At 40.7% G+C, this 25,205-nt stretch overlaps 3 protein-coding genes across 7 annotated transcripts; all 3 read left to right on the top strand.

The window, feature by feature from the left end:
* Positions 1–593: 593 nt before the first annotated feature.
* Positions 594–5,305, top strand: lman2 (lectin, mannose-binding 2). Of its 2 annotated transcripts, none has more exons than XM_010897404.4 (8): positions 594–824; positions 1,195–1,313; positions 1,489–1,606; positions 2,519–2,598; positions 3,103–3,264; positions 3,473–3,587; positions 3,877–3,996; positions 4,147–5,305. In XM_010897404.4, exons 1-8 carry the CDS (start codon positions 629–631, stop codon positions 4,305–4,307), a joined length of 1,071 nt encoding a protein of 356 aa, XP_010895706.1. In that variant the 5' UTR covers positions 594–628; the 3' UTR covers positions 4,308–5,305. The 2 variants fall into 2 exon arrangements, with proteins under 2 accessions (XP_010895706.1, XP_010895697.1); XM_010897395.4 differs by lacking the exon at positions 2,519–2,598 and adding an exon at positions 2,386–2,468.
* Positions 5,306–8,169: 2,864 nt separating this feature from the next.
* tmed9 (transmembrane p24 trafficking protein 9) lies at positions 8,170–11,847 on the top strand. Its single transcript, NM_001310936.1, has 5 exons — positions 8,170–8,346; positions 8,853–8,953; positions 9,155–9,280; positions 10,371–10,517; positions 11,189–11,847. Exons 1-5 carry the CDS (start codon positions 8,199–8,201, stop codon positions 11,336–11,338), a joined length of 672 nt encoding a protein of 223 aa, NP_001297865.1. The 5' UTR covers positions 8,170–8,198; the 3' UTR covers positions 11,339–11,847.
* A 5,392-nt stretch (positions 11,848–17,239) lies between these two features.
* On the top strand, positions 17,240–21,706 carry b4galt7 (xylosylprotein beta 1,4-galactosyltransferase, polypeptide 7 (galactosyltransferase I)). 4 transcript variants are annotated; one of them, XM_020045699.2, is made up of 7 exons: positions 17,240–17,900; positions 18,363–18,401; positions 18,772–19,098; positions 19,293–19,518; positions 19,626–19,709; positions 19,955–20,059; positions 20,546–21,706. In XM_020045699.2, the coding sequence occupies exons 1-7, from the start codon at positions 17,761–17,763 to the stop codon at positions 20,702–20,704; spliced, it is 1,080 nt and encodes a 359-aa protein (XP_019901258.1). In that variant the 5' UTR covers positions 17,240–17,760; the 3' UTR covers positions 20,705–21,706. The 4 variants fall into 4 exon arrangements, with proteins under 4 accessions (XP_019901258.1, XP_010895731.1, XP_019901259.1 ...); XM_020045700.2 differs by having other exon boundaries at positions 17,249–17,900; positions 20,549–21,706; XM_010897429.4 differs by lacking the exon at positions 18,363–18,401 and having other exon boundaries at positions 17,246–17,900.
* Positions 21,707–25,205: the final 3,499 nt, after the last annotated feature.

The following is a 25,205-nucleotide window of genomic DNA, read 5'->3' as shown; positions in this document are numbered from 1 at the left end:
TTTAAGATGTCCCTTCGTTTCCTTATGATATTACTAAACAGTAAAGAAAACCAAATCCAACCTTGAGTTACACTACCCAGTTCTTCAGTCTGAAAGGCATGACATCATAGTGTGTGAAATGAGATTTGTTAGGTATGACATCATACAGTATACTGTCCTATACGGTATATGAATTTCATATATATTATCTGACAGTATGCATTAAACACCACGTCACTAATGAAAATACTATTATTAACAATATTGTTTTTTAACGGCGTTTCTACTAAACTTTGATGTCATAACGATGCTAAATTAATCAAGCGAGTCCCATTATTGGTCGTTTCTTTTTACTATGTGCTCGTCTGTTATTGGCTATAGTAGTTTTTCCAGCTATTAAATAATTCCGTACAACAACATGTGAAGTAGAAAGTGTCCGTGGTACCGTGAACCAAAGCAACCAAATACATTAATGCTGGAGATGTAGGCTGTGATTACATTTTGTTTTATATATAGGGATTTTAATTAATAGAATTACATTTTATACTCCATTTTTATAGAATAATAAATATATACAAATATGATGAAAAATAGGAACCAGTTGGTGGCTGTTTCGTACCCGGAACAAGAATATGGTCATCCCGGATCCATGGCGTCAGAAATAATTAGAATTGATCTGTTAGTGTCTTGTCGAGTCCGAGTTAGCAGAATGAGAGGTTTTGGTACATTTATTAGGATACCACTGCTTTTTCTATTACTTCACTTTACTTTTGTGCAATGTGATATAACAGACGGTAACGCAGAGCACTTGAAGCGAGAGCATTCGCTCATGAAACCTTACCAGGGTGAGTAACGTCCGTTGATAATATTAGCTAGGTGACGTAAACGTTACATTTCTTGCCCTTAATCGTATCGGCTAGTAGGCAAGTCAACTGCGTAGATCGGTTGGCACTATAACGCAAGGATAAAAGTACGAAGTAGTTCTATGTGTTTAACCGAAACTTTAGCTAGCCTGCTAGTTACTTTATTTTGGCTTGTTGGAGTAATGCTGTACACAACTGATAAGCAATATCGTTATTTTGTAAGTGTAATAAGTCCAGAGGTAGACATAGATTCGAAGGCTCTGGGCTAATGTGGCACTGTATTATTTACGCTACACTGAATTATTTACGTTCTCCTTGACCCTGAAATCCTGCTTGACAAAATATTGTACAGGTGTTGGAAGCAGTCCATCCAGTCAGTGGGATTTCTGGGGAAGCACACTAGTGACCAGCTCATATGTACGCCTCACACCTGATGAGAGGAGTAAACAAGGATCCATTTGGAACACTGTGGTCAGTAAGGACCTAGTTTACTGTTAATTGTATTGCCGTTACAAGAAGATACACAAAGTCTGCTGCACACTCAATGCCCTAATTGAATAACTGGATTCAAGAATATATCTTGAAATGATTTGGTCCAATTCATAGTTCTATTAATGATGTGTTGTCGTGAACCTTTCCTTTGTAGCCTGTTTATCTGAAGGACTGGGAAATGCATATCCAGTACAAGATACACGGGTCTGGGAAAAAGAATCTTCATGGAGATGGCATTGCCATCTGGTACACTAAAGACAGGCTGCACCCAGGTAATGCATCAACTTGACAAAATAACTAAATTAACTTCCTTATTTCACAATACATTACAAAGCTTTTCTAGTTTTAGGCATAAACGACGTAAGTTGTCACTTAGGGGCCCCTCACTGCTAGGGGGCCTCCGTCTGCTAGGGGAGAGGGGTCATTCCATCTATCAGAACTCTTAAAGGAGTAAGTACAGAGACAAAATTCTCTTGGCACAATTAATAGTTTATTTGCTAATAGAGACACAGCATATGCTTACAGAATAATCATCAGAGGAGTCTCTAACTTAATACATGACAATCATCAGTACTTATAGTGGAAAAAGGGGTGTGGTAAGATGCTGCTCATCTGTCTTGTGTCACATAGGTTTTACCCAAAGGGAGGGATGTCACCCCACCTTATCCTTCCTGCCATAATGTTTACTGTTGTGTTTACCTAAAGAGGCCAACTGCCCCTACTTCCCACCCAAAGGTCACATTCCTAAGGAACAAAGGACTGATACCCTTCTTGGTTTAAGCAGATAAACAGATGGTCAGAGAACCTAATAATCCTTCGATGTTATACAGACGTGTGTTACAATCAAAGTAAAGAGTTACATACCAGGTAATAGAAAGACAGACATTTCTCAAATGTATCTTTGTTCAAAAATGTCCACAACTCCCAAAAGGTGTTGGCACTGACTGCCAGAATGTGTAGTGGTGGGAGTGGTGGAACGGGGTCTCACTCACCGCAAGAACTTGAGGCCTTAGTCGTGTGCTCAATGTCTCGCATTTTTGCCTCCATTTAGGCCCAGTCTTTGGAAACCAAGATCATTTTGTTGGCCTGGCTATATTTGTGGACACCTTCCGCAATGATCTCCATGGGATGGATGTAAGTGCCGCGTCCTGCTGTCTTTACTTGACTTGATTCTTTCCTTGCAGGGCCTGTGTTTGGCAGCAATGCTAAGTTCCATGGCCTCGCCCTTTTTGTAGACACGTACCCTAACGATGAGGCGGCTGACGTGAGTTGATGCTGCCCGATCTATCCTCCTTCTCATGTGTCTCATTTCACTATGGTGGAAAGATCTGAATGTGATGTGTTTTTCCCCCCGTGTGATATTATGTCATATGAAGCTTTTGAGTTTTCTTGTGGCTATCTGAGATCACTTCTTTTTTTGCTGTACAATAAACTGCAACATTTTATGCTCCTTTCACCCCGTCCCCCCCCCCTTATTTTAATAGCTATATTGCCTGAGTCATGCAGCAATGTGCTGTGAACAGATTATTATAAGGTGCATCTGCAAATGTTTTTGCTTTGATTTAAAATTGAGGCTAAATTAGGCTAAATTAGGCTAAATTAGGCTAAATAAATGTATCATTACTATATTTATACCAGGGTATTTAAACTCTGATTTTCCAAGGTCCAGTGCCTGCTGGTTTTCTGTTCCTGTAGCCCTTGATTAGAGGGTTACACTGATAGAAATATAATGCTTTCTAAATCTGTGTCTCATTCCTGTCCTTGGTAGCGTTCCTTCCCCTACATTTCTGCCATGGTGAATAATGGGTCCCTGCCATACGACCACGGGAAAGACGGGCGGAACGCTGAGCTAGGAGGCTGCTCCTCAGAAATCAGGAACAAGGACCATGACACCTACCTGGCTATCCGATATTCCAAGGGCAGACTTACAGTATGGGTCTTTCCATTGTTATCAACAATAAACCTGGTTTAATTCTAGACCAAGAAGCATTTTCAGTGGAGTTTAAGTGATCCACCTGGACTTGGCTCAGTCTGGGGAAACTGGTTCCTTGGTAAAATTGCTTAGATAATGGCACAATGAATGAAAGTAATCGCTGATATGTACCGCTTTTGATTTTTATTATATTTTTCTTTTACAGGTTATGGTGGACATTGATGATAAGAATGAATGGAAAGAATGCATTGACATTGGGGGTGTCCGCCTTCCCACAGGGTACTACTTCGGAGCTTCTGCTGCTACAGGGGATCTCTCGGGTATGTTGGCATCATGTAGTAGGTCCCCATGCACAACCGCCAGGCGTTGTGGGTTCAATTCCCACGCGGGGCCATTATGACAAGTATGACATGTAAGATGTCTGTAGTCACTTTGGATATGTTTGGTAAACAACGTCAAGGGGATGATGTCTCATTAAATTGAATGTAATGTAAAAACTGCACACTGAAAACAATATCGACTGACCGTGATTAAGTTTGTATGTATGCAGAAGTAAAACCTCTGTCGATTTATCCTGGTTAATTTAACACAGTATTGCCCATTGCACAGATAACCATGACATCATCTCAATGAAGATGTACCAGCTGATGGTTGAGCACAGCCCAGATGAGGACAACCTTGACTGGACCAAGATTGAGCCAAGCGTTAGCCTGCTAAAGTCACCCAAAGGTAAGTGGATTTTATTTGGTGAAGATTGCATTCTGTTTAAAAACCTAATGTTGTGTGTCATCTTAATGTAAATAATGTACAGTATGTCGATTAACTTATTAGAATTAGAGTTGTCCATTGTTCATGTTTCGGCCGTTTTCTCATTCACAGACAACATTGATGACCCCACTGGTAATTTCCGTAGCACACCACTTACTGGCTGGAAGGTATTCCTGCTTCTGCTCTGTGCACTCCTGGGAATTGTAGTTTGTGGTGTTGTAGGGGCTGTAGTATTTCAGAAGCGTCAGGAAAGAAACAAGAGGTTTTACTGAGAGGTCGAAACATGTTTCCATGTGAGATCTTCATGAAATGAACTATTGCAAAGAATACAGATTCAACAAAACATCCAATGTGAATTTTCTAAGGATTGTAAAAATGTTTATATCCGTTAAAGCACTGCGACGAGTCATTCGTGGTATCTTCTAATGTTTGAGGTCACCATGACTAATGGTTACTACCATGTGTGTGACTGACTGGTTACCATGGTTACTAACATTATAATGACCTTTTTGATGGAGGCAGTTTGACCTTTTTTTAAATTCTCCTGTTCTTGTTTTTTTTTCATTCATAGTACAGGTGACAGTTGTGGTAGGTTTTCTTTTTTAAATTAGATCAATCTGCAAAACACTGATTTGATTACTAAGATTATTATTTTTTTATATGTATAATTATGATTTTATTTTTCTCTCTTATTTCGCATTTGTAACCTTGGTTTCTGATTGGGTTAGTTTACATATGTGTAAGATTGTTTTTACTTTTTTATCTCTTGACTGCTCTTGACTGTAGATTGAAAATGATTGCTGCTTTCTCTTTTGATTCTGAAATGCTGAGGCGACCTTATCTGGACATTTTCTTTCCATGTGTGTCTTTGACAAATACATTTTAAATGCTTATAGGGATTACAATCACCACAATCAGAGGCCCCTTTAGGAAGAATAATTTACTAATTTTGGAATTGTTAGCCTAATTATACTTACGTTTTACATGCTAAAATACCACATGAACTGACAGGATTTAGGGCACATTCTCAATTGGTAAGGCCTACTGAAAGCTGTATATGTCTCTACTATGAGATTGCACCTTTCCAAACTTGCATTAGATCCATGTATATTTTATTTTTTGACAATTCTCTATAAAGTGTTTATCATTAGTGGTGGCTGCTTACACAATGATATGAGTGGAAATATCCCTTTACTGTGATTGAATGACTCAAAAGCAATTTTTTAGGCATCCTGTCTGACTCAATAAAGCTGGTCTCCAAATAAAAACATTGTCTTCTAATGTCTAACATATCCTGTGCGGTTCAAATCATGAAAGATGTGTATTACAACACTATATTCTGAAACGTATTTTTTTTAAAGGACTAAAATACAGTCAATCTAGAAATGTGACCTTTTTCTTCCGTTCCCATATTTTGACACATCCAATGTTATTGATGGCCATTTTTCTACACAACAACTCATTGGAGTGGAGGATTATGCCAAGTTTTGCAGGCCAGCTGTCTCAGGATGCCGCTAGAGTGTGAAGAGACCAGGAAATCCCGGCCGACGATGCCTTCCCCTCTTGGTGATACTGGCCATCACTGCTCAAACCTCAATTGTGGTGGTAACCTTGGTCATCAAAAAAACCTAGCCAGCTGTGCTATATGGGAGGACTTAATTTGGTATTTTTGCAATATGTGAATGTGTCTGTTATGTTGTTGAATATATATATATATATATATATATATGGTAACATGTTGTTGAATATATATCTAATTTACTAATGTTGCCTTAACTTTGCCCTATACAGTCTTTTTTGTCCTGTTTGGTAATGGCAATTGCTCTGTGCTAGGTTTTTTTGTTTTAAATTTTCCCCATAGTCTCTTGGGACTACTATGTCATGTCTGACAAAGATGTTTTCAATCTATTGTCTATGTTCCAGAGCAACTCTTTCAAAGCACATTCAATTTGACCACAAAAAATTAACTACCAAAGCCATAATCCTGGTTCAAGCCTTAACTGCCTTTGTTTTGCCTTAAAGCTTACCAAATAAATTTGTAATTATATTATAATCTCAAGTTATTCACTGCATGGCAGAAAAGCCCTGACACCCCAAATCAATATATGTAATCATTTTTTTTTGTTTTTATTTTGTGAAAACTACAGATCAACCTTATTCAACCAAGTACATGTTGGTAAGATTACTTCTGAACTGACTTCCCTACCATAGAGCCACCTTAACCCCTTGTAGAAAGTTGGAAAGTTACTGAATACATAACAGCACACTTGGAATGTTAGTCTTTTCTTCCATATTTGTCGGTCCCAAATTCTTCAGTCTCTGTTGTTGGGATCACGGCTGAACAGCAAAGGTTTGGACATTTTCACTTAAAGGTGTACTCACTTTTGTTGCCAGTGGTTTATACATTAATGGCTGTGTGGTTAGTCATTTTGAGGGGACAGCAAATTTACACTGTTATACAAGCTGTACACTCACTACTTTACATTGTAGCAAAGTGTCATTTCTTCAGTGTTGTCACATGAAAAGATATACTCAAATATTTACAAAAATGTGAGGGGTGTACTCACTTTTGTGAGATGCTGTAAGTCATGGGGCAGGAAATGTGACATGTTCTTTACAATCTGGGTTAGAGACAAAACCAAAAGTACAAATTAAATACATGTATTATATAAGGTATGGTTCCAATGTGACATGGCAAGCAAAATATCTAACATCCTCTCAGTCATAATAAATTCAAAAGCTTGTACATGTGGCTCTTTTAGATGAACCATGCAAATTAAAATATGCACATATTACATACAAACCAAAAGGACTCAGGAAGTTACAGTCCTGGAGGCATGCGTATAATATACTCTCCTTAGGTTACTTCTCTGTAACTCTGCTCTCACCAACTGTGTTCTGCTACAGCCATCGCCAAGTAACTTCCTGTGGGAGGCCACCTAGAACTCAAAGGCTTGAATACCCACCTAGACTCACTTAATGCAATTAATCAATTAAATTCAAGTTGGCAACTAGGCAATGAGTCACACGTGACACACACTACAAGGCAACCACCACTAAGCTTTTATACGAGGCAGTGACTTAGTTATGTGTTATGTTACAGGAGCCCAAAAACTGTTCCTAGGGCATTTTCTGTTGTTGCATTATTACGTTTATGCTTTGCAGGTTGCTTATTTTAACACCTATATTGTATAAGTTGTTTTTAGACTGACATTTCGCTACGTGCTAACAGCAAGAATATCCACTAGAGCTGTTACAAAATAAATTAATGTTGATTTCTCTACAATAGGGTGCATCCAACAGCGTTTTAAAGAATTTGATAGTACGTCCAATGGCTTTGAAGTCCCTCCCAGTCTGGGGCCTGGCAAACTATCAGCAGAGGAATCTTGGCTGTTAGCAACAGCACATTCCATCTGTTACTGTAATTCCATGACCCGGATTGGTAAATTGGGCTCAGCTCAATGGCCCGGGGTAGCTTGCTGTGCAGCGAGTTTAGAAGGGGGTCAGTGTAACTGCGTAAAGACTGTATCCTAAGCACACTTCACAGATTGCTTGAAATGACAATTATCTTCTTGTAGCTCAGTGGGTTGGAATTTTGTTAAGGAGGTGTTGTGTGGCAGCAGTCCACGTGATCACAGTGTGGGGACTAACAAATTGTCAGGGAAGGAAGCTTGACTATCAGCAACAGCACATTGCCATTATTACACTGACAAAACCTGACAGACCTAATAAACCAAAAATCAAGGAGTCATCCTACTGGGAGTTGATAGGAAAATGGCCATTGTGTCGAAACAAGGACCCTTCTTATTACAGACACTTGTTCATTCATCAACTATTAATCATACGTGGACTCCTGAAGCGAGACAGATACCATGTCCTGTTGAAATACTTGTTATACTTTTTTTTATAACTGTCTTTTTTATTACCTTTTAAATCGTATTTTTTCTCTAGCATTGTCTAGTAGAAACCTGAATTTTTCATTTGTTTGTAGTTTTAAATTTCTCGTCACTATGTGAAGAAATAAGAATACATTGATAAAACTACAACAACCAGAAGTCTAGCGCAAGTGTTGATTGGACGACAGCGAGCGATAGGTTACGTGGCATTGGTGTTTGCGCAGACTCAGATCACAACATCCTCGTTCGTCTATCACCGGCTGGAAGATGGTGGCAGTTAAAATGCAGTCTTGTGTGTTGTCAGTTTTGCTTTTGAATGTTTTTTACACTTTCGTGTCCTCGCTGTACTTTCACATTGGGGAGACTGAGAAGAAATGCTTTATAGAGGAAATTCCTGATGAAACGATGATCATTGGTGAGAAGCATGCTGTGTTGTGTTCATTGACATTGCTATGTTAGCTAGCATTGGAAAGTCAGCTAAAGGCTACTTTGCTAGCTTGTTGATAACTAACTCGTCAAGTTTGCGTCTGAGTTCGCTAGGACGCTTGCTGGGTACAGAAGTTGTCCAGCAAGCCAAGGTTGCAATTATATGCACAGTTCGTTTCAAACAAAAGTATTATTTATTTTCAGTTGACACTTTTCTAACCTGCTATCTACTCATCCAGGGTAACAACTAGCTAACTATAATATTTCGCTATCTACCAGCCGACACCTGTCATGTTGATATTCCTAATACAGCTATCACCTTCTGAATACGTCATGCTTACGTTTGATATTTGCCTGTAATCATAATATAATCGTATTTTACTGTCTTAACATTGATTTCGACGTCCATTTCCGGATTCAACATACTGACTGTGGTTCCTGCTATGAAACAACCCCTGGACCTCTAACAGTTTGACCCCACCCTCCACTGTTTAGGAAACTATCGTACACAGTTGTATGACAAGCAGAAAGAAGAATACCTTCCTGCCACACAGGGTCTGGGGATGTTCGTTGAGGTGAAAGATCCGGATGAGAAGGTAGGATTCTGCTCTGCACAAAATATATATTTCCCTTCATATCAAATGGTAGTCTTTCAGATAAGCCTGTAAGAATACACTTCATGGATGTATCAATCAGATTGATTTTATGAATCCCTTTTTCATCAGTGGTCACATACTGTTTGTACAGATACCCAGCCTTGGAAATTGATAATTTATTATTTCCTGTCTGGACTTCAGGTAATCCTGTCTCGTCAGTATGGCTCTGAGGGAAGATTCACCTTCACCTCTCACACCCCTGGAGAACATCAGATCTGCCTCCACTCCAACTCCTCCAAGTTCTCCCTCTTTGCTGGGGGAATGCTCGTAAGTGGCTAGAGCTAGGCGAAGTCTGGATTTACATATCCCAAACATTGTCGACAGTCAATGTCATCATTTTTTCATTCATGGAAAGCGAGGGTGCATGGATGGGTAAAGTGGCATGAAAAACGCAATGTGCTAACACATTACACACACATTAACTTGTTAAAATAGCTACAAAACAAATATTGTTTTAATTTGGAGAATGTTATTGCTTTCTTATATAGAATATTTAAAACAAACGATTAAACTGGAGTTGGCCTTATTTTGTCATATATAGCACTATATAATGAGTTTGTTAGCTTAGACAGGGCATTGTATTGTCTTGTATGCTATACATAAAAATAATCAGAGATGCATTATATAAGCTAACCCTTTCGAAAACAAATAGGGCTACTTAGTTGACTTATCTGTTATGTTCATTCATATTTAAACTATTTTTTGCTACTCTTTCGCTCAACGTACTGCTTTATGCTAAATCATAAAAGAGAGACTGGTGTGTGTGGGGGGGGGGGGATTATGTTGGACTGGGTGGCCAATAAAATGTTTCTGTCTTGTTTGGCTGTCCTTTAGTTTTAGGCTAAATGACACGGGTTGGCCAGTACACCTGAACGTCTCCTACAGTCAGTTGCAGGAAATGCAAGAAGATTTAAGTGTTATAAAGAATTAATATGATGGTAATTTATTTTGTTGTATTTTGAAAGGAGAAAAATTATTTGGTTTAGGCTGTGTTATTTTTATATTAAAGTATTACAAAAATTAGTAAATAGCTTAATTTGTAAGATATAACTGTTGTTGCGTTCATTATCAATACACCTTTTTCTTAGCTCTTGTAAATTTAAGTTGTTCATGAGACAACCTTAAACAGTAAGCGAGCGAGGGATGCACCTAGCGACATTAATAAACCCTTCAATATTACAAATGTTTCCGTTACCAAAGAATGATTTCCAACAGCAGTTTGACTTTCCTATTTGATTAGTCTATCTTAGAATTGTTTTGCAATTCTCTCTCATTAATGTAATTAGCAAAAACATGCAGGTGGATTAGAAGATTCTAAAAATGAAATTGCCTTTTTGTAACATCTATTTTCATTCAGAGAGTACACCTTGACATTCAAGTGGGAGAACACACCAATAACTATGCAGAGATTGCTGCCAAAGACAAGCTGACTGAGTTGCAGCTAAGAGTGAGACAACTGGTGGAACAGGTGGATCAGATCCAGAAGGAGCAGAACTACCAGAGGGTGAGTAGACTATGAGGAGAGTATATAAAAAGATATCCAAAACACTGCAAATGCCAGTCAGTACTGTTCAATCACTTATTAAGAAGTGGACATTTCGGGGATCTCTTGATACCAAGCCAAGGTCAGGTAGACCAAAAAAGATTTCAGCCAAAACAAAGAAAAACCCACAGGGAACCTAATAAGAAATACATGCAGACTTTTGAACAGGGTCAACAGGGTTTTCTTTGTTGCCATGTTTTGTTTTATTATTGTGCCAATCTGTTATGACCTACTGTTGAATGTGAATCCCATAAGAAATAAAAGACGTGTGTTTTGCCTGCTCGCTCATGTTTTCTTTACAAATGATACATATATTACCAATTCTCCAAGGGTATGCAAACTTTTGAGCACAACTGTACATCTTAAATACTTTTGAATTGTAATGCAGTGTAAGTAAAACTCCACAGATACAGGTACATTATAATCAGGTAAATACTAGCAAGCAAAATCTATCAGAATAAATGTTGAACAGGATGTTGGTTACTGTTAGATGTTTCCTGTAGAGTACATTAGCCACCAAGTAGAGTCAGGTATCTTGAAAACAATAGGTAGGGTTTAATAAGTGGGACTTATAGGGATTTTCCTGTTCTGCTCCTTACTTGTATTTATAGAAGTTTTACCATGTCTTTCAGTACCGCGAGGAGCGCTTCAGACAGACCAGTGAGAGCACCAACCAGAGGGTTCTTTGGTGGTCCATCGTTCAGACATTGATCCTGGTGGCTATTGGCTTCTGGCAGATGAGACACCTCAAGAGTTTCTTTGAGGCCAAGAAATTAGTGTAGAATGCACTTTCATTTTATTGTTTGAGTCCAGGTTGGGGGGGTCAATTTGCTTTCAAAATCTGCAAATTCAAGAAGTGAATTTTCATTCTGTTATTTATTAGAAAACTGCCACATAGTTTTTTGAGGCTTTTTTAATCCATCAATTGAATTGGAATGAACTTCCTGAATCGATGATGTAACCCACCCCAACCTCGGTCTGAATGCAGTACTCCAACATCAGTCAGGTGTGTGGGCTCCCAGAAGGTACACGTGTTGACTTAGGAGGTCAGCATAATTGAAAAACCACCCAATTCCTTATGAGAGGGCTCTGCTTTGGATTTTAAAACCATTTTGTGGCTTTGATATGCCCAAACTATGTTTCTGTAAGAGAAAACTGTCTGCAGTTAATTTTTGTTTCCATTGCCATGTTTTTTTGTCCTGAAAATGGGTTTGCTTTTGGACTGAGTTAAATCATTTAATACTGTCTCACTGCGCATCACATGATGTTATTAAATATCTTCTTTGAATTTTACCACCCCTATTTTTTGTGCCCCTTAACCACCCATAACTTATTTCTGCAGTATTGTGTGGGACATAGATCAGTCATAGACTAGTACCTGGTTGAATCTCTACCTGTTGGTTAGGCAATGTTTTTCCTCTGTACTTTCCTTTTAATGGGTTTTTTGTTACTGGCACAGAGAGATTCTCTATTTTGGTTCAGAGCTATACAACAGAAAAGTTTACTATTCATTTGATTTATGAAACATATTTTTGGTCTTGTGTGCATACTGATACCTGATTTATTTTGCTTCAGATGAATGCTGTTTCAATCCCTGATGCACTGTACCAGTCAAAGGTTTGGACACACTTACCCATTCACTGGAATTAGAAACCGAATGAGCTCCAGAATATGCAAAATATAAAATCAAATCCTTTACATTTGTGGTCCTCAGTCTGATATGGCACATGGGTGCCTATGTAGGGCTCCATTTTCTGTTAAGTCTTGCGCTATACCCGAATGAAGCTTCCCGCGTCTGTTTATTTCACGGTCAATTTATGAAGCAGGAAACTGTGAAAACATTTTGATTTAGTGGTGGTGCTAGGCGTCAGAGTGGTATTGATGGGAGGTATGAGTTTGTGTAATCCCACAACCGATCAAATAGTCGTGTGGAATACCTGTTCTGCATCTGTTGAATAAACTAGACAATTGTTCTGTTTTCCCCTAATATGCTGAAAACACTGCCAGTGATGTTATGCTATCACAATCCATTGGCTTAACGGCGGTCAAAGTGAATACTTGCAGATGGTGGGATTCTAAGCGGTGTTAATGACAGGGTTGGGGTCAGTTCTATTCCAGGAAAACATTTGACCAAATGTGATTATTCTGAATTGATAAGGTATTGACCCAGAATCTTGTTGATGACACTTCAATTCTCTGTATACAGTTCATCGAAGGCTGTTTACACAGACAGTCCGCTATTATTTTCTTTCCACAAATGTGACCAATGACATCAAATCTTTTCACTTAAATCAGATCAGTTATGAATAAGATCTGGTCAAAAGACCAATTACGGGATCTTCATGCAGATTATGGGATTGTCTAAAATGGCCCCCTGTTGCCTACATAGTGCTCTACTTATGTTAAATGTGTGCATTAAATCAGAAAATAGGGTTCCACTACACACACTGACATTGTTTTGTTTTTCTGCTTCTGTTTGGTCCATTTGTCCTGTTTGCAAATACTCAGGTAGAGTTATGAAGACACTGATGTAATTAAATAAACAAGTGCTCCAGATAACAATTCACTCTACTTCTCATCACACAGTATAGAAGTTGTCATTGTCTACATGTGAGAAGAAGCAAATTTAGATAAAGGGTATTGGCCTGCTGTGTAATCTTCCTGGAAACAGTTTTGTTTTTGTAAGCCTTTGAACCCTTGTGGGATTATTCTCTTTTGGTGTTTCAAAATTTGTTTTCATTGCATTGAATTACTGAGTTTGACTTTAAAACACGTGGTGAATATGTGCTTGTGGTCATGGGGTTTTATTTATAGATTCTGTAAATGTGGTATCTTGTCTAAATTGCACACAAAAATAAAGATTGGTCACTTTTGGTTAGAAAGCTTGAATAAATCACCAACACATTGGCATGAAAAGGACAGTCACATACTGTATGTCTCCAAATTGTCAATTATCTTTTTCTAGTTGTGTGTGTGTGTGTGTGTGTGTGTATACACTCACCTAAAGGATTATTGGGAACACCATACTAATACTGTGTTTGACCCCCTTTCGCCTTCAGAACTGCCTTAATTCTACATGGCATTGATTCAACAAGGTGCTGAAAGCATTCTTTAGAAATGTTGGCCCATATTGATAGGATAGCATCTTGCAGTTGATGGAGATTTGTGGGATGCAAATGACTATGGGGGTACAGTGAACTCATTGTCATGTTCACGAAACCAATTTGAAATGATTCGAGCTTTGTGACATGGTGCATTATCCTTCTGGAAGTAGCCATCAGAGGATGGGTACATGGTGGTCATAAAGGGATGGACATGGTCAGAAACAATGCTCAGGTAGGCCGTGGCATTTAAACGATGCCCAATTGGCACTAAGGGGCCTAAAGTGTGCCAAGAAAACATCCCCCACACCATTACACCACCACCAGCAGCCTGCACAGTGGTAACAAGGCATGATGGATCCATGTTCTCATTCTGTTTACGCCAAATTCTGACTACCATCTGAATGTCTCAACAGAAATCAAGACTCATCAAACCAGGCAACATTCTTCCAGTCTTCAAATGTCCAATTTTGGTGAGCTTGTGCAAATTGTAGGCTCTTTTTCCTATTTGTAGTGGAGATGAGTGGTACCCGGTGGGGTCTTCTGCTGTTGTAGTCCATCTGCCTCAAGGTTGTGTGTGTTGTGGCTTCACAAATGCTTTGCTGCATACCTTGGTTGTAACGAGTGGTTATTTCAGTCAAAGTTGCTCTTCTATCAGCTTGAATCAGTCGGCCCATTCTCCTCTGACCTCTAGCATCAACAAGGCATTTTCGCCCACAGGACTGCCGCATACTGGATGTTTTTCCCTTTTCACACCATTTTTTGTAAACCCTAGAAATGATTGTGGGTGAAAATCCCAGTAACTGAGCAGATTGTGAAATACTCAGACCGGCCCGTCTGGCACCAACAACCATGCCACGCTCAAAATTGCTTAAATCACCTTTCTCATTCTGACATTCAGTTTGGAGTTCAGGAGATTGTCTTGACCAGGACCACACCCCTAAATGCATTGAAGCAACTGCCATGTGATTGGTTGATTAGATAATTGCATTAATGAGAAATTGAACAGGTGTTCCTAATCATCCTTTAGGTGAGTGTATGTATGTATTTATATAGATATAGATAGATATACACACACCGATCAGCCATAACATTATGACCACTGACAGGTGAAGTGAATAACACTGATAATCTCGTTATCATGACACCTGTCAGTGGGTGGGATATATTAGGCAGCAAGTGAACATTCTGACCTCAAAGTTGATGTGTTAGAAGCAGGAAAAAAGGGAAAGTATAAGGATCTGAGTGACTTTGACAAGGGCCAAATTGTGATGGCTAGACAACTGGGTCAGACCACTTCCAAAACTGCAGCCCTTGTGGGGTGTTCCTGATCTGCAGTGGTCAGTACCTATCAGAAGTGATCGAAGGAAGGGAAAGTAGTGAACCGGCAACAGGGTCAAGTGCAACCAAGGCTCATTGATGCACGTGCTGACCCCTGTGCACCGTCAAAAGCATCTACAATGGGCACCTGAGCATCAGAACTGACCACAGAGCAATGGAAGAAGGTGGCCTGGTCTGATGAATCACGTTTCTTTTACTTTACGTGGATGGCCGGGTGTGTGTGTCGCTTACCTGTAGAACACATGGCACCAGGATGCACTGGGAAGGAGGCAAGCCGGCGGAGGCAGTGTGATGCTTTGGGCAATGTTCTGCTGGGAAACCTGGGGTCCTGCAATTCATGTGGATGTACCTTTGACACAAACCACCTACCTAAGCATTGCTGCAGACCATGTGCACACTTTCATGGCAATGGTATTCCCTGATGGCATTGGCTTGTTTCAGCACGATAATACACCCTGCCACAAAGCAAAAATGGTTCAGGAATGGTTTTAGGAAGTTCAAGGTGTTGACTCCAATCGAGCCTCTGTGGGATGTGCTGGACTAACAAGTTTGATCTGTGGAGGCCCCACCTCACAACTTACAGGACTTAAAGGATCTGTTGCTAACATCTTGGTGCCAGATACCACACAGCACACATTCAGAGGTCTAGTGGAGTCCATGCCTCAGTGGGTCAGGGCTGTTTTGGTGGCAAAAGGGGGACCTACACATTATTAGGCAGGTGGTCATAATGTTATGGCTGATCGGTGGATATAAATGGCATTCATATTCATGTATGTGTGTATTGCTCTATACATTATTTTCTATATAGGAATATACAAAAAATATGCTCAAAAAATTAACACTTAAATTGCACATTGGGTCTTGATGAACGAAATACATTTAAGATCAAAGTCTTTACTGTGCATTGTGTAATTAATTGAGAACAAAATGACGTAACAACGGTAAATGGAAACCAAAATCACCAACCGATTGAGGGCTGGATTCAAACTCACACCAAATTGACTGTTCCAATTTGGGTGAATTTCATTACAGCAACTCAAAATATGATTCAGTAGTGTGTATGGCCCCCAGGCGCCTGTATGCACTCCTGACAACATCTGGGCTTTCTCCTGATGAGACGGTGGATGGTGTCCTGGGGGATCTCCTCCCAGACCTGGATCAGGGCATCAGTGGCGCTACTTTGAAGCATCGGATGCCCCGATACATAACGTCCCAGAGGTTCTCAATTGGATTCAGGTCTGGGGAACGTGAGTGCCAGTCAATGGCATCAATGCCTTCATCATCCAGGAACTGCCTACACACTCTGGCCACTTGAGGCTGGGCATTGTCCTGCACCAGGAGGAACCCAGGGCCCACTGCACCAGCATACCGGATTTTATCCGGTACCTAACAGCAGTCAGGGTATCGTTGCCTAGCACGTGGAGGTCTGTGTGACACTCCAAGGATATGCCTCCCCAGACCATCACTGACCCACCACCAAACCAGTTCACCACAACGTCTCCAGAATCTTTCACATCTGTCACATGTGCTCAGTGTGAACCTGCTCTCATCTGTGAGTTCTGGTGTTCTCTGGCAAATACCAGTCGAGATGTACAGTGCTGGGCTGTGAGCACAGGTCCCACTAAAGGATGTCAGGCCCTCATGCCACCTGACAGTTTGGTCAGAAACATGCATACCAATAGCCCGCTGGAGGTCATTTTACAGGGCTCTGGCAGTGCTCCTCCTGTTCCTCCTTGCTGCTGGGTTGATGCCCTTTCACGGCCCTGTCCAACTCTCCTTGTGTAATGACCTGTCTCCTGGTATCTCCTTCATGCTCTTGAGACAGTACTGGGAGACACAGAAATCCTTCTCGTGACGACCTATGGATATGCCATCCTCGAGGAGCTGGACTACCCGTGCAACTTGAATGGGCTGCATGTACCACCTCATGCTACCAGTAGTGACAAGCACACTAGCAAAATGCAAAAGTAGAGAAGAATCAGTCAGGAAGGATAAGGAGAGAGCAATTGTCTGTGGCCACCACCTGCAAAACCATTCCCTTTTTAAGGGTTGTGTTGCTGTTGCCTCTTCATTGCACCTGTTATCACTTTCATTTGCCTCAAAGCAGTGACACTGATTCACAATCGCTTATGCTTCCTAACTGGACAGATTGATATCCCTGAAGTTTAACTGACTTGGTGTTATACTGTGATGCTTACGTGTTCCCTTAATATTTTTGAGCAGTGTATCTAGGAACGTTTAGTGATTACTTTAATGTTTCTCCCGGAGCAGTATCTCAGACGGATCTTGTAGAGGGGTTGTCATAATTTCTTTAGATATTGTCTAGACGTGATTTAACAAAAATAACGAAGTTGTATCTAAGTAATTTTTATATGGTAGTGTGGGAAACTGTGTGCTAATAATATATATTTTTTTTATGTTTATTAGCTATGTTGTAATCGTTTTTTTGTTTCCCGAAATCCACAGGGTGTACTGTGCGGTAGGAACAACATTTCCCTTGCTCCGCTATGTTGCTACGTGTACACCCGCTAGCCGGCCACCTAGAAGTGAATAGCCAGCGTCAAGACAAAGCTTTGCTAATATAATGCGAATATTGCCACGATAGTTCACGAGCATTTGAAATACGGGTGATGTGATATTTCGGGATAGAATAAGACCAAAAAATATGAGGGGTCCATCAAAATCCGACTGCAAAGGAGAGAGTCTGGAAAAATGCAGCTCGATACTATAATCCTCATGGCAACGAAAGCATTCTCGGTTTCATGAATAGCTCATGTCAATATTTGGGCAATAGCAATACTGCATTTTTGTGCAATCTTCAAAACGGTTGTCATTTGCTAACTTTGAAAATGATGTATTCATCAAGAAGAAAACCGGTCCTCTATTTCAAAGAAGACAGAAGGTAAGATATGGACGGTAGCTTTAATGCTCAGAAGATGAGTATCCAAATTGCGCTTGTCTAGATGAGGAAACGGCTATGAATTACATTAGCAAGGTAGTAATAGTTTTTCATTGTTAGCTACCTACTACAATGTAGTAGGTGACTCACCACTACACTACAGCAGAAAAGCCGTCAGTACATACTAGTAAATCAGTGGATCCCAAACTTTTTGGGTTACTAGGCAAACCTCCAGAATTTTCACCTGCACTGAGTAGTCCTGGACTGGAGTACCCTCTAATTTGCATTTTGCCAGTAAGACTATTATTTTGACAGAAAATGGGAGTGCAGTGAATCAGGGATGCTTCTCAAGTACCCTTTGTTGATAGGAACGCCAGCACTAGCCCGTTCTTCAGACCATTGAAAAGGTTCAGATGTTTAAGGTTGTTCAAATATTTCATATTTTTTTACTGTACAACTTCAAAGACATTTCCAAAAAGTACCTCGCCCAGAAGACGTTAATAGGTGAGTAGGCTAGTTCACTGCAGTAGAATTGTGTGGGATATTGTCGGTGCATATATTTTAGTATGCTGGTATTTTAGTAGCATGATAGTTTTTTTTTTTTTTAAGCCATTCCTTCTCATCTAGAGATGCAGACATTGTATACAGGAAGTGTGTTTGAGTTTGGTTTTGCAGGTGTTTATCATTAGTGTGCACCACAGTCCTAAACACTAATTAATAAAAATATATATATATATCCCCCCGCCAACTAAACCTCTCACATTTCTTTGCACGGCACTCAAACAGTTTGTGATTGAAGTGCATCATAACATAACATTGATTAACTTGACTCAACGTCGCTGAATACGAGGCTCGTGATTCTTTATACTTTCAGATTCTGGTCCGGTAAATGCACAGTGTACAAACTCTTCGGCCTGTGTATGGTCCTGGTGCTGGTCTCGCTTCTGTGGCTCCAGCTCAGCTGTACGGGTGATGTCCGGCTGATAGACGACGGCGGTCTCCCTCGCCAGCCCTGTCCACCGGAGAGACAGGCGTCCGCTGCCGAAGACCCTTCCTGGGGTCCTCACAAGCTGGCCCTCCTGATACCTTTCAGAGAGAGGTTCGAGGAACTGCTGGTGTTTGTCCCCTTCATGCACTCCTTCCTGAACAGGAAGAAAATTCTGCATGAGATATTAGTGATCAACCAGGTCGATCACTATCGGTGAGTGGTGCGAGTCGTTAGGTTGCCTCGTTAGTCGTCGGGCGTACGACATCAACTTAGTTAATGTCTAATTTAATTTGCCTCCAATTCAAGTGGTCGATCTTTGCGAGAGTTATGACGGGCAAGCTAGCTTGGATGTGGGCTCCATTGTTGATTACCCCGGCGCTAAGGTTTTCACTTGTATCTTGCCACAGCTTTAACAGAGCCTCTCTCATCAACGTGGGCTACATGGAGAGCGGAAACGACACAGATTACATCGCCATGCACGATGTCGACCTGTTACCTCAGAATGAGGCGCTGGACTATGGCTTTCCCCAGGAGGGGCCTTTCCACGTGGCCTCGCCAGAGCTGCACCCCCTCTACCACTACAAAACATATGTGGGAGGAATCCTGCTGCTCACCAAACAGCATTACCACATGGTTGGTCAATAATAATCACAATGCACTTCACTTTGTATAATTCAAATGACATTGTTTATCGGTTGATTTAAATGTGTCATGGATTTCATTGCGGTGTTTCGCTAAAGTGCAACGGTATGTCCAACCGGTTCTGGGGATGGGGAAGAGAAGACGACGAGTTCTACAGAAGACTTCGAGCGGCTGGATTGCAGGTAAACCAGGACTCCTCATGAGCCAAGATCACGCCTAGTTTGGCTCAGAGGGAACAGACATTTGTGGAACTGTGGCTAGGTTTACCAAGTCAGACCTTTTCACCGTTCACTTTTTTACCATTTGGAAATGCTCTAAATATGATCTATCCTGATAACGGGTAAAAACTAAAAATTATTGATAGGAAAATGAATGAATAGGTATGAATAATTGGGTCAGTATTGAAGTTGTCGTCTCATTTTTCCAGCTTTTCCGGCCCAATGGAATAAAGACAGGGTATAAAACCTTTCACCACATCCATGACCCAGCCTGGAGGAAAAGAGACCAGAAGAGAGTAGCCGCCCAGAAACAGGTAGAGACACAGCCAATGGAATTTGCCGCGTTCTTCACGTCATCTTCTCTGTTAAATCACACCCAGACCTGGGTTCATCTTCTCTGTTAAATCACGCCCAGACCTGGGTTCATCTTCTCTGTTAAATCACACCCAGACCTGGGTTCATCTTCTCTGTTAAATCACGCCCAGACCTGGGTTCATCTTCTCTGTTAAATCACACCCAGACCTGGGTTCATCTTCTCTGTTAAATCACACCCAGACCTGGGTTCATCTTCTCTGTTAAATCACGCCCAGACCTGGGTTCATCTTCTCTGTTAAATCACACCCAGACCTGGGTTCATCTTCTCTGTTAAATCACACCCAGACCTGGGTTCATCTTCTCTGTTAAATCACACCCAGACCTGGTTTAATCTTCTTTGTTAAAACATGCCCAGACCTGGGTTCATCTTCTCTATATGTTGTGCCCGCTGTATTGCGACTTGTGTTCTTGTTTGATTTTTTTGGAAGGAACAATTCAAAGTGGACCCTGAGGGCGGGCTGACTAACCTGCAGTACAAGGTGGAGTCGAGACAAAAGCTGACCATCAGCGGAGCCCCCGTCACGGTCATCAACACCCAACTGGAGTGCGACACTGAGAAGACTCCCTGGTGTCTCCTCAACTAACACGCCGCCGTTGTCGAACAAGATCGAACCGTGCTGCCTCATCTGGCTTCTGTTTATTTTGAACCAAACGACAGGAAACAGACTAACTTAAGGAGGGACTCCCTGGATTTGTTCAATGAGAAATGTTTGTTTTTGTGTGCCCTAATGAATCTGACCCTGGTGCTTCAGCGGTGCAGTTTCCGCTGCTTGCTGTGCCAGTCCAACGAGGGGAAAAAAGAGGAATGGTCAAACAACTGCTCCAGAACACATGGCTGCCATATTCTGGCCGGCCCAGAGAGAAAGAGCTTTTGGATCCAGCAGCGCCTTCCCTCGTCGGAGAGATGGAATGTATTTATATTAAACTATCTTTATTTTATTTTTTTGAACCGCTACATAGCTGCCTGACTTGCATTCAGAACTGTGAGTGAATGGATCTCATGCGGACCAAAACTTCAGGGGTTAAACTACAGATACTTTTCCAATATTGACGATACATGAAAGACAAGGGTAATACTCAAAATAATAAGCAATGGCCTTTGTATATCTAGGGTCCCTGTGACCAGTCGGCACTTTTCAGGAATCCCTTCCCTGTACTTTAGATGTAGTTCGCTATACTGTCTGTCTGTGTAACAAGCAGAGTTAATTTCCTATGAAAGTGTTTTCTTTCTGACAATGTAATGCACTGGATTGGCATGCCATGTCCATGTCTCACAACATTGTACTCTCATTGTGTATCTATTGTGACCCATCATGTGCTCAACTAGCCGTGAGTTGAGGATCAGAGCTCCATTTCGGCCAATTAACGGTCAATCAGCTTTAAACTTGCGCTGTAGAATGTTTTACGAAAGACTAGACATTATTAAAGGATGTTTGGGTAAATTATGGTGTATTTTTGGCAAAGCCCAAGTGTATGTTACAACAGTTTGGAGTTTGGCCATTTACCACAATGTATTTTTGGAATGACTAGGTACCATTAATGTATTTGTACGATATTCAGTATTTATATAAAGATCTGACTAAAGACTTGGAGAATCATGCATGGTCTTTCTCATTATAAACATCTTCATTGAACAAAAGAGGTAACAAAACAAACAACAGAATATTTTATCCATTTTGAAGTTAAGTGTTGCAGAACATCATTGTGCCACAATTGTGTTTCTACTGATGCCCCTCAATGTGGTTTAATACCCTACAGTACTTGTTGCATTTAGAAGCTAATCAGGAAATGCATATTGTGCTAGTTAATGGGTGGCACTTTGCTTGCAAGTGTAAATGGGAGGGTGTAACCTCCTGTGCGGCTGTCAGCTTTACATTTTAGGTGCTTGAAGTGATCACTAGCTAGTCGTCTGTGGTGTGTCTTTAAGTGATCCAGTGAACAGCAGTTAATGAGTGTTTTAGGCACCTTTGAAGTTTAACAGCAGTGCACTGTTCTGGCCCACTAGATTTGGGCACCTACGAATCTGCTTTAGAAATGAAATGGATACATAGACATGAGCAACAAGATCTCAAGGAATTGTGCGATTTGCATCAGAATGAGATATTTGTGATTAGGAGTTGTAGTCCACAGACAAGTGTTGGATTCAACCCCCCCCCCCCCCCCCATTATGTCTCTGGACATGGACACCCCATTTAAGGCATTCACTATTTTATCTGGTGCATGGTTGCTTGAAGACATTTAAATACATAAATTTTTTTGATAATATATTTTCTACTTAGTGCTGTAGAATGATGTAGACAGGTTTTTCTTTTTGGAGGGGGTTGGCTGGATACAGTGAGTAGTTGTTGGTATATTGACTGTATACCACCACCCCAAGAATTCAATGAATCTGGTTTATAATGTTTTTATTAATGTTTATATAATGGATATACAAATAAACACAGTAAGTGAATTAACCTGGTAGAAATGAATAAACCTGGTAGGTGCTTTGAATCTTGAATGCTGATAGCCGTATTACAGTGGGGAGAACAAGTATTTGATACACTGCCGATTTTGCAGGTTTTCCTACTTACAAAGTATGTAGAGGTCTGTAATTTTTATGATAGGTACTCAATTGTGAGTGATGAAATCTAAAACAAAAATCCAGAAAATCATATTTCAATTTGCATTTTATTGCATGACGTAAGTATTTGATACATCAGAAAAGCAGAACTCAATATTTGGTACAGAAACCTTTGTTTGTAATTACAGAGATCATACGTTTCCTGTAGTTCTTGACCAGGTTTGCACACACTGCAGCAAGGATTTTGGCCCACTCCTCCATACAGACATTCTCCAGATCCTTCAGGTTTTGGGGCTGTCGCTGGGCAATACGGACTTTCAGCTCCCTCTAAAGATTTTCTATTGGGTTCAGGTCTAGAGACTGGCTAGGCCACTCCAGGACCTTGAGATGCTTCTTACGGAGCCACTCCTTAGTTGCATGTTTCAGGTCGTTGTCATGCTGGAAGACACAGCCACGACCCATCTTCAATGCTCTTACTGAGGGAAGGAGGTTGTTGGCCAAGATCTCGCGATACATGGCCCCATCCATCCTCCCCTTAATACAGTGCAGTCGTCCTGGCCCCTTTGCAGAAAAGAATCCCCAAAGAATGATGTTTCCACCACCATGCTTCACGGTTGGGATGGTGTTCTTGGGGATGTACTCATCCTTCTTCTTCTTCCAAACACGGTGAGTGGAGTTTAGACCAAAAAGCTCTATTTTTGTCTCATCAGACCACATGACCTTCTCCCATTCCTCCTCTGGATCATCCAGATGGTCATTGGCAAACTTCAGACGGGCCTGGACATGCGCTGGCTTGAGCAGGAGGACCTTGCGTGCGCTGCAGGATTTTAATCCATGACGGTGTAGTGTGTTACTAATGGTTTTCTTTGAGACTGGTCCCAGCTCTCTTCAGGTCATTGACCAGGTCCTGCCGTGTAGTTCTGGGCTGATCCCTCATGATCGTTGATGCCCCACGAGGTGAGATCTTGCATGGAGCCCCAGACCGAGGGAGATTGACCATCATCTTGAACTTCTTCCATTTTCTAATAATTGCGCCAACAGTTGTTTCCTTCTCACCAAGCTGCTTGCCTATTGTCCTGTAGCTCATCCCAGCCTTGTGCAGGTCTACAATTTTATCCCTGATGTCCTTACACAGCTCTCTGGTCTTGGCCATTGTGGAGAGGTTGGAGTCTGTTTGATTGAGTGTGTGGACATGTGTCTTTTATACAGGTAACGAGTTCGAACAGGTGCAGTTAATACAGGTAATGAGTGGAGAACAGGAGGGCTTCTTAAAGAAAAACTAACAGGTCTGTGAGAGCTGGAATTCTTACTGGTTGGTAGGTGATCAAATACTTATGTCATGCAATAAAATGCAAATTAATTATTTAAAAACCATACAATGTGATTTTCTGGATTTTTGTTTAAAATTCCATCTCTCACAGTTAAAGTGTACCTATGATAAAAATTACAGACCTCTACATGCTTTGTAAGTAGGAAAACCTGCAAAATCGGCAGTGTATCAGATACTTGTTCTCCCCACTGCATATGATATGGTATACCACTGGTATATGATATCACTCTATTGCTGAACACATTTAACCTTTTGTGAATCTATTTAGAAATCAAAGCAGTCCCTTTTATGAGCTCAGAGCCAGCCCAGGAGTTCTGCAAGTTGACATTTCACTGTAAGTCTACAGTTGTTTTTTACAAGACGACTACAACAATTAGATTTTTCCCTGAAGAAGTAGGCTAATGCAGTTTCTTGGAAACATTTCTGAAGACACAAGCCCTTTCTGATTTAATTAGGCCCCTATAAAATATTTTAGAATTATATAATATTAATTAATCTCTATTTGAAACAGGTTTCAAATTGTCTCAAAACTAGTTTAAATTGCAGATTTGGCTCTAAGTTTGCAAATGTGTTGCTGAAACCGAATAGATTTTTCGTAGAGTTGTGTATTTTATTTGAATATCACAATGAGAATTTCATTACTACCATGTGACTGTATTATTTTGGCTCTCCAGATCCTCATGTGCCGCACCCAAGAGTTCAGTCTCACTCAAAGTTACAAATATTTTAAATGGGGATTACATTCTGAAAGAATTAAACAAAATAAATGTTTCAGCTCCTGCCCAAGTATTCTCCAGATGCTCCCGACAGCTTTTCTTGTAGCTAAAGCCCCTCCAGAATACTCCACAGGAAGCTCAACACCGCCCCTTAATGGACGGAGTTCTGCACTTGCGAGGCACCAAACAAAAAATGTATTGCCGTTTTAACATGTATTCCTAAAGTCATACTAGTAGGCAGAGATGGGGACAAGTCACACATGGTCAAGTCCAAGTCACAGTTCAGATAAATCAAGCAAGTCAAGTCAAGGGTTCACCCTAAGCAAGTCAAGTCGAGTCATTATAAGTTTCAAGTCAAGTCACAGTACTAAAGAGATGAACACACACACACACACACACTGTCCTCTGTTTCTGACGTGCGCTTGGTGCGAAGCTCGATTTCAAAATCAAATATTTTTTTCCTCCGCGGTACAATT

The sequence above is a fragment of the Esox lucius genome, chromosome 4 (genome assembly GCF_011004845.1).
Source record: "Esox lucius isolate fEsoLuc1 chromosome 4, fEsoLuc1.pri, whole genome shotgun sequence".
In the NCBI taxonomy this organism is placed as follows: domain Eukaryota; kingdom Metazoa; phylum Chordata; class Actinopteri; order Esociformes; family Esocidae; genus Esox; species Esox lucius.
Note: the sequence above shows the minus strand (reverse complement) of the source record. Positions and strands in the feature narration are given on the sequence as shown.